The 11,938-nt window shown below is 45.1% G+C and overlaps 1 protein-coding gene across 4 annotated transcripts; it reads left to right on the top strand.

The window, feature by feature from the left end:
• The first annotated feature begins 2,986 nt into the window (after window positions 1-2,986).
• LOC100841912 lies at window positions 2,987-11,895 on the top strand. Of its 4 annotated transcripts, none has more exons than XM_014895416.2 (10): window positions 2,987-3,228; window positions 4,063-7,450; window positions 7,979-8,102; window positions 8,571-8,656; window positions 8,750-8,988; window positions 9,105-9,191; window positions 9,307-9,406; window positions 10,417-10,612; window positions 10,702-10,869; window positions 11,569-11,895. In XM_014895416.2, the coding sequence occupies exons 2-10, from the start codon at window positions 4,079-4,081 to the stop codon at window positions 11,616-11,618; spliced, it is 4,422 nt and encodes a 1,473-aa protein (XP_014750902.1). In that variant the 5' UTR covers window positions 2,987-3,228; window positions 4,063-4,078; the 3' UTR covers window positions 11,619-11,895. The 4 variants fall into 4 exon arrangements, with proteins under 4 accessions (XP_014750902.1, XP_024311756.1, XP_010239927.2 ...); XM_010241625.3 differs by having other exon boundaries at window positions 2,988-3,228; window positions 10,708-10,869; XM_010241624.3 differs by having other exon boundaries at window positions 2,988-3,228; window positions 10,705-10,869.
• The last annotated feature ends 43 nt before the right edge of the window (window positions 11,896-11,938 follow it).

The raw sequence follows: 11,938 nt of genomic DNA, 5'->3' as shown, positions 1-11,938 counted from the left end.
CAGACCACCTAACTCCATTTTGCAAGTTTTTTTTTACTAAATTGCTCGTCCAATACAAATTTACGCACAACCAGTGTTATTACCTCCTTAAAGAAAAAAGAGTAAATTTTACAGAACCACATTTTTTGGAGCAGTCGTATCACTGAACCACACTTATTGCAAAACCATCCGCAAAACCACTCATTTTGAGGCAGTTTGTCTCAAGTAGCCTGAAACCGGGTGGTTTGGTGGTTTCACGGGATTCCTTATGGGTGGGGCCTACTTGTTGGATGCCCTGTGATTCGTTACAAGTGGGGAAAACTGTGACCGTAGGAAGGAGAAGGGTGCTGAGGGGGTTTAGTTGCAGGTTAACGGGTCCGGTCAGGTCGGGTTGATGCCGACGTGGCATCTGACATGTGGGGATGCGCACACTTTGCGTCTCTATCCATCTGCTGAGTCGAGAGCCAATGCTTGTGTACAAAATGGACCAACCCAGTAGCAACCGGGGAGGAACCCCGAACCCGCACATCACTCGTGCGCCCAGAGGCAAGACGACCAAGACCTGCACAGGAGCACAACGGCGTCCTACATGAGAAGAGCCAGCACGCAGGTCGTGGGCAAAGGGCATCCGGCCAAGTCGGCGCGCGGCAGAAGAGAAGCCGAGGATCATGACGGTGCCCTTGCACAAATCTAAGGCTTTGTTTGGTGTTAGTGTATTTTTTAGTCACTAGTGTTTTGGTGTTTGAGAGTTTTGGGTGGTCACCCAAAACACTCAAAAACCCAAAGCACTAGTGTTTTTTTAGAAAAACACTAGTTTGAGAAGTATTTTAATTTGGTACAAAAAATAGAGTGTTTTGTTAGGAAACTAGAGATAATCCCCTCCAAACTCTTTCTACCAAACAACCATTTGGTGTTTGTACGGTGTGTTTGATTTGCTTCCAATGTGTGCCATGCCATATTTTTGGTCATTGACCAAAATTTGGCGATTGTTTGGATCATTGCTAACTATTTGGCAAGCCAACTTCCTTTATCCAACTCTAGTTCAATATTTTGACCAAAATTGCCAATTCAATGGCAACCAAAATTACAACCAATTATTTGGCTTACCAAATTTTGGTAGGGCAAGTGTTGGGTCAAACCAAAACCAAACACACCCAGTGTTTTTCAATTTGGAATGGATAATACCGTAAAAAACATCTCAAAAACTCTAATACCAAACAGTATACAGGACGGTTTGATCGACGAACGGGACGACAACGATAATGCCAAGTCAGCCACGAAATAATCAAACCAAATATCAACATGACACGAAATTAAAACCTGTGGGTTATGGGCCCACCACGCTTCCGCTGCGCCACTCTGATTTGTTGTACTAAATGGGTCATTAACGGTTTTAAACTCGTTCTTAACATCGAAGAATCGAAGAATAAGGGCGCACACTTGCGTTCTAGCGGTACGTCAGGTGAACCAGTCGATAATCTGATGGGTAATACGCAGAATATATACGTGACCCGAGACGGACGAGTAGTTTCAGGAAAGCTAGTCTCGCGCCCTGAAGACATGGAAAGAGGAATTATTTTATTCATCTTGCTTTTATCATTACGGGTAGGTAGACACACGCTATTAGTGCCAAGGTTTGTCGAAGCACCGTAGTTTCGTTTCTTGTGCACCGTGCACGCACAACAGGCTAACGAATACTCCACGGAGAACCACTCGTCCGTCTCAAACGTCGGGAGAACATGTTTGATCGTTACCGAACACCGATACGCACGTACAGTACGAGCTCCAGGCGCTCTCTCTCTCAGGTCCGGCCGCGCACGGCCACGGCAGCCGACACGCGGCGCGTGGAAGGGTGAAGCAAGGTCCACACGTGGCGCCGGCAGAGCATGCCTGCCCAGTGCCCACGCACTGAAACAGAGCAGCTGGGATGGGGACGCATGGTATCAAGCTTAATTACTTCACCGCCCCAAAAGCCGCACGGCCATTGTTGGGGGCTGACCTGTGGACTGTGGTGATTCGAATGCGGTGCAGCTAGCGGACGTGCTCTGCGCTGTGCCACGTCGCGTCGCACCGGCGCGGGAGCTCGGCGTCGCGCGCGCGTCGGCCGCTTCGGGGGCTCAGCTCGAACTCGGAGGTCGCGCGTTACAAAAAAAGGGAAAATGCTCGGCCTACGATGTCTATTTCCAAGTGTGAAGCTTCACCCACACTTTTGCGCAAACAGACGGATTTTTTTTTCATTTTTCAACCCTTATTGATCTAATCCGTTGTAGATACGTGCTAATGGGCTATTAAGCAAGTTAACGACGTTTCTGACGGGTGAGGCTCACCAGTCAGTCAGCGCCAATGTAGCCAACCCACTTGGGGCCAGTCGATCAAGCAGCAGCAACAACCCCGGCTGTCTGTCAGGGTCGGACCTCAGCGATGAAACTCCCGGCGTCGCGCCCGCCCGCGCCATTCACCTCGCTCGCCGGCCGACACCGTCCATGCCGCCAACCTCACCATGATGACCATGACCAGATCGAGTAGCAAGCAAGCAGCATGGAACAAAACGCTCGTGAAGCCATCAATCTCAACCCGAGAGAATCAAAGAGGAAACGAAGACTATAGAATCTTAGCTCGATTGACTGGGCGCTGACTGGTGGGTCCCACCCGTTAGAAACGCTGTTAACTTGTCTAATAGCCCATTAGGACCTATCTGCAACAGATCATACCAACAGTTGGTGAAAAATAAAAAAAATCCGTTTTGTGCAAAAATGTGCCCAGTAGTCGGTGGTTTGTGCAATTTACTCCCACTGACACGAGTAAACAAAAACTCGAGGCGCCCCAATTTACTCACACACGCTGGCACGCACCGGTCCACCGTCCCCCCCACCCGTTTCTCGCGGGAACGCATGCCAGACTGGCAACCGGGCCCCAGGGAGCCGCGCGCGTCGCCAGGCCGTAAACGGGCGCGCAGGGCACCACCCGCCTCCTGTCCCTGCGCAAAAGATTTGTGCGCGCGCCCCGGGGCAAAGCTTAGCTATTAGTGCCATCACTGTTCGGTGCGGTGTGTTCAGTGAAGTAGACAGAGCTTGGTGGATAGACACAAGAGAGAGAGAGAGAGGAGGCGACATCTCCGATGGAGAGGGGATAGTGGCCAGGGGAGAGAGTAAAGCGGTGCTGCCGTTTCTTGAGCAGGAGTCGGAGCGTCGCCATTGCCGTCCGTGCTCATTGGCATTGCTCCTCCCCTTGGCGGCGCCTGTGTTCTTGGTATGTAGCAGCGCATCTTTTTTTTTTCTTCCGTTGCATTTGGTTTATTCATGGATTGGGGAACGGGGAATCTCTGCTGTTTTTGTGGTGTGTCCGGTGCGTGTCAGATGGATTGCTTGATCGATTTGTTGGCCGTGTAAATGGTGCGTGGGTGGACATGGAATGCCGAAATGTTGGGTAGAGTTCTTGATGGATGTGGATGATGGGTGAGTTGGGGTGGGGGTTGGCTCATGGGTGGTGGTTTTTCATTTACCCCATTCAACTGAAATCCACTTGGATGCCCTCATTCTATAGCTTACTTTGATCCTTGCATTACTTTCAACGACGAAATGCCATTCTGGTGAAATCATTTCAGGGTCTGCGACTCTGTCTGAAGTGTGGTTTCAGTTTAGTGCAATTATTTTCAGAGAAATATTTCTGGATAATCTTTTGGGTATCCTTAAAAGGACACGAATGCAAACTCAACTGCTATCATTAGTCTGTTCTGGATTTCAGTTCTTGGTGCCTTTTCTTTTTGTTAAGCTGTTTATGCTTCCATAGATTTGCTGATGTGTTCAAGGTTTCTCTTTTTGGAAAGTCACAGCTTGGCTCCTTTTGTGCTTTTTTGGTGATTCTTTTCTGCATTTAGAGATTGGCGAGCTGGTTTTTTTTTTCTGATGGCAGTGGCATGGCATGTCGTGAACACAGCTGTAGTGGATCAGTGCATGCTCGGACTGGGATTATTTGATCTGAACCTACTTGCTTCGATGAGCGTTGTTAAATGTGAGCTAATGTTGCAAATATATATAGAGAGAGCTGTGCACTAATTTGTTTATGCCTTCAACTTGCCTTCAGTTTGCACCTAAACAGGATGGATGAGGAAGGCTTCATGGTGGAAATAGGCATGAAGGAGGAGGATATTGCGACAATGCTGTTTGGAAAGAAAGTTTCTGAGCTGAGAGAAGACGGATTTGATGGTTCTGAGGATGAAAGACAAATATTTGAGGATGTTTTCGGCCAAACAGGCACCGGCAGAACCAGTGGTCATCAACCACATGGCCGGGGCGGGCAGACCACTTCGCAAACTGATGCGTCCAAGGCATTGGTACCAGCTAGCACACCATCCAGTTCTCCTTCAAACCACAAGATGGTCTGCTGCCGTATAGTTGAGTCCTTTACGCATGGCAACCTATCAAGCTATCATGTCTTCTATCATAGCTCTATTGAGCAGATGCACAAAGCAATGCCTTGTACAGATCATACCAGACCTTCTGAACTCTTGGTACAGTGGACACCGCCTTCAATTGATCGGGTGTACACTCGCAGGTCGGTGACTCGCAGGAGTCAGAGAGCAAAACTTTGCAGTGTCATGGATTGGGAGAAGGTTGACATTACCAGTGTCTCACGGCGAAGGGATGGCCATGGCTATGGAATGCTCTGGAATCATCTCCGGCTGCACGCACATCTTCTCATTATGGATGCCGGGTGGAAGATCGAGGGCAAGGAAAGAGGGGATAAGAGTAAGATCGACCTCATGTATGAGTCGCCCGACAAAGTAATGCGCCTGTTTTCTCTCCCCAGGGCTTGGAAATGCTTTGGTCAGTGGTTGCTTATTCACTCATCCAGATTTGATAGATACGATTGTGCAAAGGAATGGTTCAACATGTATGACTTTTTGTATGATTTGAAGAACACACTGCTGTGCTTAGAACACGAGGTCCGGCGTCCGAAGCAATCACTATCATTCCTCCATCAGTGGCAGCTCCTTGATCCATTCATGGCAGTAGTTTGCATAGATAAGAAGGTGGCAGCTCTGCGGAACGGGATGGCACTGAAAGCTGTGAACAGCACAGTTACATTCCTCAATCACAGTGAGAGCAAGAGGTTGACTCGCAGAAATGCTAGCAAGGCACTTGAGCCCAACTGTTCAAGCAACTATAACAACAAACATCCCACGTCACGAAGAAATCTTTTGCCGCTTCTTCTATCTGATGGCCAATCTGATAAAGAGGGAAATTCTCTGCATGTTGAACGGTCTTCTTTATTTGGAACAAGCAAACATAGCCAGTATAAAGGGTATCAAAGTTCAGTAACAATGGAAGAAATGAACGAAAGAAGCATCAGAAATACTGCTCATCGTATAGTGAAAGGTCTCCAAGATGCAGCAGATCTTGTCAGTTCACGGCCTACTTATTTTAGTACAGAGAATAAATTTTCATACCCCAAAATGTCTCGGGATGTTCAAACTGAGTCCGATCCGCTATATTTCCCGCCTGGTTATTATTCAGCTCACCTGGTTGAGAATGCGCAAACCAAGGGTCTGACGGAAATCACTGATGTGGGTAATTCTGCAGATAGTCCTTCTGATGAGTTGCTCATAGGACAGAACTTGCTGTTTTCTCATCAGGTGGACGAGATGCTCCTTAGAACTACAGATGATGCCAACAATGAACATCGTGATGCTGTCTCTGAGTCGCAAGAAGCAAATGAGGATGTAAGGGATGGACCTTCGGCTGGTACGTTATCACTACTAGAAGAAAAGGAGACACACTTCAAAGCTAACGGAGATGATACGAACAATGAAGATGATGTTGCTGTTATTCCTGAATTCAAAGCAGCAGATGAAGGTGTAGGGTATGGACCTTCAGCTGGTGTGTTGTCAACAGAAACTGACACAAACTTGAATGCTAAAGAGATGAGCTTGGAAGAGATTACAAAAACTGGGTGGTTATCATCTGAAGCCAGTGGTAGCCCATTGATGATCTCAGAACCACAAGTATTGTTTGTCTCCCCGCAAGATGGGCGACTCTCTTTCATGAACAACAGTACATACAACCAGGAGATGTGGAGTTGCCTCAAATTTTCCAATGACAGCATGGGTACTAACATGCAGCTGGACATCCAGTCATCGTCTTACGAAGCAAGCTTGATTCAGGGATTTTTGTATCTTGATAATGAGGGTTCTCCAATTGGTTGGGAAGTAATCAATCCAGAACCTCCTGGGCAGTCAATTTGTGGCCCTTCGTCTGAACCAAACTCAAAGGTATTGGGACACTATGGTGAAATGAACATGAAGAATGATGGCGCAACATTTGAACAAACGCAAATATCAGAGTCAATCCCAAGTAAAAAGGTGCAGAAAAGGTCCAAGGAGGTTGCACATATCAAAGACAAAGTCAGTGGAAAGAAACAGAAAGTAAATGATGATCCTGTGAGTCATTGTGCAATTGGCCAAAGTATGGACAGTACATCTGATAATCCTACAGGTTATGTATCTCATGATGGGGGAGAACAGATAGGTGCAGCAAGCAGTGAGCATGTTTCTTCAAATAAAAAAAGGTTGGAGAAGGTTGCAGATAACCAAGATAAAGTTGTAAGGAAGAAACAGAAAGTAAATGATGATGGTATTATAAGTGATTACATAATTGGTCAATGCATGGATAGTACAGCTGAGAATCCTACTGGTTGTCTACCTCGTAATGAAGAAGAACACATAGGTGCATCAAGCAGTGAGCAGGTCCCTTTGAATCTAGTTCCTGAAATAAACGACCGCAGGGAACATGCTGAAGATAGCAGTGAACCACGAAAAGATCTAGTGTCAGAACAACCACCCAAAAAGGATGTCAAATCTGGAAGGAAAACATGGTCGTGTAAATGCAAGTTCGATGATGATGATCTTTTGATGACAGCTGTAATACATAGGCTGACTGCGCGGTATAGGAACTTTTTTAACCGAATGCTCAAAAAAAGAGTTGGCTTCAAATTTCTTCCTAGATATCATTTGGAGAGTGAAGAAAAATGTGACCAGAAGAAGTTTCCTAAGGGAGCAAGAACGGTGTTGAGCAAGTTACTTGAGATGGGCATTGTTGGTAAAGTGAATATTCTTCAATATCGAGGGCCAGGAACCAAAAATGTGTTAAAAGATGGAAACATAACTAAGGATGGCATTCGGTGCCGGTGCTGTGACAATATATTTACGATGTCCAACTTTAGGTGCCATGCAGGTCTCAAGCAAGACATCCCCTCTCTGAATCTTTTCTTGGGTTCTGGTAAATCATACAGCCTTTGTCAGCTTCAAGCATGGTATATTGAGCATAAGGTGAGAGAAGAACGTGCAAAAGTTACTCTCTTGCTCCAAGCAGATCAAAACGATGACACTTGTGGATTATGTGGTGATGGCGGTGAACTGATATGCTGCGACAACTGTCCTGCCAGTTACCATGTGGCCTGCTTGCCTTCTCAGGTTTGTTTCCTAGTGCCCCCCTTTTCTTTGGTTAGCTAAAGTTTGGAATTATCTAGATGCACTGTATGAGAAACTAACCAAACCATTTTATGCTGAGTTTGAAAGAAATTATGGGGTACTATTGGTTCCTGAATGCAATTGAAATGATGTTTCCAGAAGGCAAAAGAAAATATCTTTGTATCCAATCTGTTTTGTCTTGTTTCTGTGTGTATTACACTTATCGGTTCAAACATGTACTTCATACTTTTTGTTTGAGCAACCCTTAATACTTGACTTCCAACCTTAATATGATAAAGTTTTCTACCTGTTCTGGAAATCATATTTTGCATACTGAACAATTTATTGTCACTTCATCTATCATATTTCAACTCATTTTACTGATATTACTATCCATTGCACTTGCCAGAAGTACATATTTTGACCAATTCAGCCTGCTATTTTCAAGCTTGTCATCTTTAACAACAGTGTGAACAAGGTTTTCATTGTTTTTACTGAATGGTTCCTGCTGTTTTGTAATTATTTTTTCAGGAGATTCCAGATGGCAGCTGGTATTGCTCTAGCTGCCGTTGTGATGTTTGTGGGGAAGTGGTCAGTTCAAAGGAGCCTAGAACTCCCTTGCACGCTTTTGAATGCTCACAGTGTGAACGTCAATGTAATGCCTCACTTTGCATCTTCAGACTTCAGTGCTGTCTTACCATATTTCTTGTTATTTGTCACTTTTGTGGATTTGATAAGAAAAATATTTATTTTATCACCCATTAATTTTGTGAAAGTCTATTTTTCATGCATTGTTGATCCAGAACTGATCGAACACTAACATAGCTTATGATTATCTGTTTATGTAATATTCATTTCATGGCAATAGTTAACCTACATGTGTGGTCGCCCATTTTGAGGTAGTACAATTTTTACCCCTTATAACTAATAAGAGTAATTGTATTTGAAGTCAACTGTAATTTCCACCTCAATTGCACATAATTTCTTATCGTAGTTCTGGATTCCTGTACTCAGGCCTAAAAAGAGATTAACACTGCTTAAACATTCTTTTCAAAATGCTCATTCATTCAGTTGCTTATTCCTTTTTATGGTATGTGTTGCTTAATCAATTTATTTCCTCCAGATCACATAAAATGCATATCTGGTAAAGTTTTATGCAATGAGGAAAGTGGACCTGGTACCTGGTTTTGTGGAAGAAGATGCCAGCAGGTATACTCAAAGATTGTACTTGTTCTATTACTAAATCTAGCAGTATATTTGGTGAAGGGCGGCCGAAAGCTTACTTGATACTGATACTTTCAGATTTATACGAGCCTGCGTTCACGTGTTGGAATACCTGACCACCTTGATGATGGCTTTTCTTGCACCATACTTCACAACAATGGTGATCAAAAGGTCCGCATGGCTGCAGATATTGCTCTCCTGGCTGAGTGCAATATGAAGTTAATTATTGCTTTAAGTATTTTGGAAGAATGCTTCTTGCCTATTTTCGACCCGAGAACAGGGATGGACATAATGCCCCTTATACTGTATAACTGGAGGTGAACTATTTGTCATGCTTATTGCATGTTCACTTTATTTTGTATATTTTAGTTCCCTGGAATATCATGTAATAATTACTTAACATCTCCATTTACACTTGATATTTCTTTGCCAGGTCTAACTTTGTACACTTGGATTATAAGGGGTTCTATACTATAGTCCTGGAAAAGGACGACAGCATCATTTCTGTGGCATCCATCAGGTATGATGTGAATAGACATTTTTTTCGTATTTGTTTTCATGAGTTAGGAATTCAGCAGCCTAAATTAATCAGGCCAATAGCTGAGCATCTGGGCTTAATATAGATGTCGTTGCAGGTTACATGGTGCAGTCGTTGCAGAGATGCCTCTAATAGCTACTTGTACTGAGAATCGTCAACAGGGGATGTGCAGGCGCATCGTGGATTACATTGAACAGGTATAAGATAACTAGACAGCGGTGCTTTTGTCATCTGTTTGGACATTCTTAAATTTTCCGTACCAAAGCATCATGTTAGTCTTACCCCCGAGACATCTTCCAATTTCCAAGCATGCTCTCACTGTATATCCTTCTTAAGCACCGGAATACTTGCAGAGAGAATTCCATATTTGCCACTCAAATTTTGCCCATATGCTCAAATGTCACTCAGAATTTCCTTGTTCCAAATTTGCCACTCAAAGTTTGCACGAGGTACAAATGTGCCACTACTGTTAGTTGACCGCTAGTTGACCGTTAAATAAGAGATGAACACTTGTTAGTTTTTTCGTATTAACCACTAGTTCTTTCATGGTGGGGAAAATACAAACAAAAAAGACATGAAAAGAGATTGAAATTCAGTTTGTGTTCTACCTAAATGCAGATTTTGCTACTGGATTTCAAAAAGCATTAAAGACTACAATAACAGATAACCTGATGTTGTTCCTATTCCCATCAAGGATGAGCCTGCATTAGCCATAATCGAACTAACATCAGCAAATTCAACATTAATCAAACCTGGAACCTGCCGAGAGAACACAAAAATAGAAGCCAACGGAGCTGGCGCATCAGATGCAATTGTCTTGGTGGAATATTTGCAGCAGGTAACAATAGATAGTATACAACAGTGCAATTCTATCCACCCATTCTTAACAAATTAGATGAGAAATATCATGAAAGACTGTAAAAGGTACCTCCATCTAGGGGCAAAATTGACTTTTCATCTCTTACTTAACGGTCAACTAGCGGTCAACTGACGGTAGTGGCATATTTGTACTCCATGCAAAATTTGAGTGGCAAAATTGGAACAAGGAAATTCCGAGTGGCATTTAGGTAGAACTTGAGTGGCAAATATGGAATTCTCTCATACTTGCATGACTTGCTGTACATACAATATTTCTGTTTGTCCACATATACAACGTTCCATACCTGGTTGCCACAGTAAAACTTATGCATGCCTGGTATTTTAACAGATGCTGAAATCGCTGAAGGTGGAGATGTTGCTTCTATCTGCAATACCGAGCCTAGTTGACACATGGACATCAGCATTCGGGTTCAGGCCGATAGAGGACTGTGACAAGAAGAAGCTTAGCAAGATCAGGCTGGCCTCGGTCCCTGGAACTGTTCTACTGAAGAAGGATCTGCATGAATTTTCAGAAACCGAAACCGGTGAGCCACCAAACACAAACCTTTGTTAGTACTTGCTCGCATAAATCGACAAGGCACACCGGCCTGAATATACTAAGCCAATGAGGTAGCAGCAGGGGACGGTGTGGAGTACCTGTCGGGTGGAAATACAGCAGCAGCATATCGCCATGCAGGGACTCCGGTCGTCGATGCCGTGCCAGCTTGTGCAACGCAGAACGAGCTCGGAGGCTTGCAGATCAGTCTGCCCTGTGCCAACCCTCCATCAGCTGTTGCTCTTGGTAAATGTCCTGTAAATTAGACCTTAGCGCCCCAGGGCTGACTTGCATTTCGTAAAATTCTGTTGCCGTGGACAGTGAGATAACCAGCTGGTGGCATGTCACTCAAAGCTAGCCTGAACTTCTGGGGATGGTAGTTAGGCCCAGGGTTTCTCTTCTCCCCTGAAGGCTTTGTAGACAATGTTTACACGATGCTACTAGTGTGTTCTGTTCTATGCTTGAAAAGAAGTTTCAGACATAGTTGCGAGGAACGCTTGTTTTTTCGATTCATGTGGGGCTGTGGCGTGTTTTTCGATTCAAGCGGGGCACTCGCCTCATGTGGTGAAGGCCTGGAAGAGGGGCATGAGGTGGGACTGTGGGAGCGGAGCGGTGGGGTCCGGACTCCGGAGGCGGGGAGATTCCAAGGTCGTGGAACAACGATGGAGGGGAGCGCCTCCTCGGCCCAGCCGTGCACACGCGCGCGGGCCTGGCGGACATGAGGAGGGAGTTGGAGGATGATGGGCGGCGGGCGCGGGACTGACGGTTGTGTTTGTGTGAGAGAGATTTTTTTTTTTAGTAAATTTCAGATAATCATAGCTTTGGGGACAGCGTTTCGCATAACCATAGTTAACACAAAATCATCCGCACAACCAGCATTTTGAACCAGTTGTCTTAACAAGCCTGAAACCGGAAAGTTTGACGGTTTGACTTGATCTCTTACAGGTGGAGCTGCCTGTAAGATGCCACGGCGGCATCACCCCGCCTGCGATTAAAATCCCTGCCCCCTTTCTTCTGCCGCCGGCTGAACTTGAAGGGAGCACGTTGAGGGAGTTGATGACCCCTGCGGCCTCCAGCGACGTGCGGCCGAAGGCGACGCGGAGAGGGTCGGGGGGATTTAATCTCAGGTTAACAGGCTCAGGTCGGGTTGATGTCGACGTGGCATCCGACAGGTGGGGCCCACTTGTAATAAATCAAATCAAATCATCCGGCTCCGGCTGGTTGAGACAAACTGACTTAAAATATGTGGTTCTATGGGCTGTTTTGCGTTAATTGTGGTCCAACTACTGTCACATAAACTCTGTTTCTGAAATTT

This window comes from Brachypodium distachyon, chromosome 5 (assembly GCF_000005505.3).
Source record: "Brachypodium distachyon strain Bd21 chromosome 5, Brachypodium_distachyon_v3.0, whole genome shotgun sequence".
Lineage (NCBI taxonomy): Eukaryota > Viridiplantae > Streptophyta > Magnoliopsida > Poales > Poaceae > Brachypodium > Brachypodium distachyon.
This window is presented reverse-complemented; position numbering and strand designations above follow the sequence as displayed.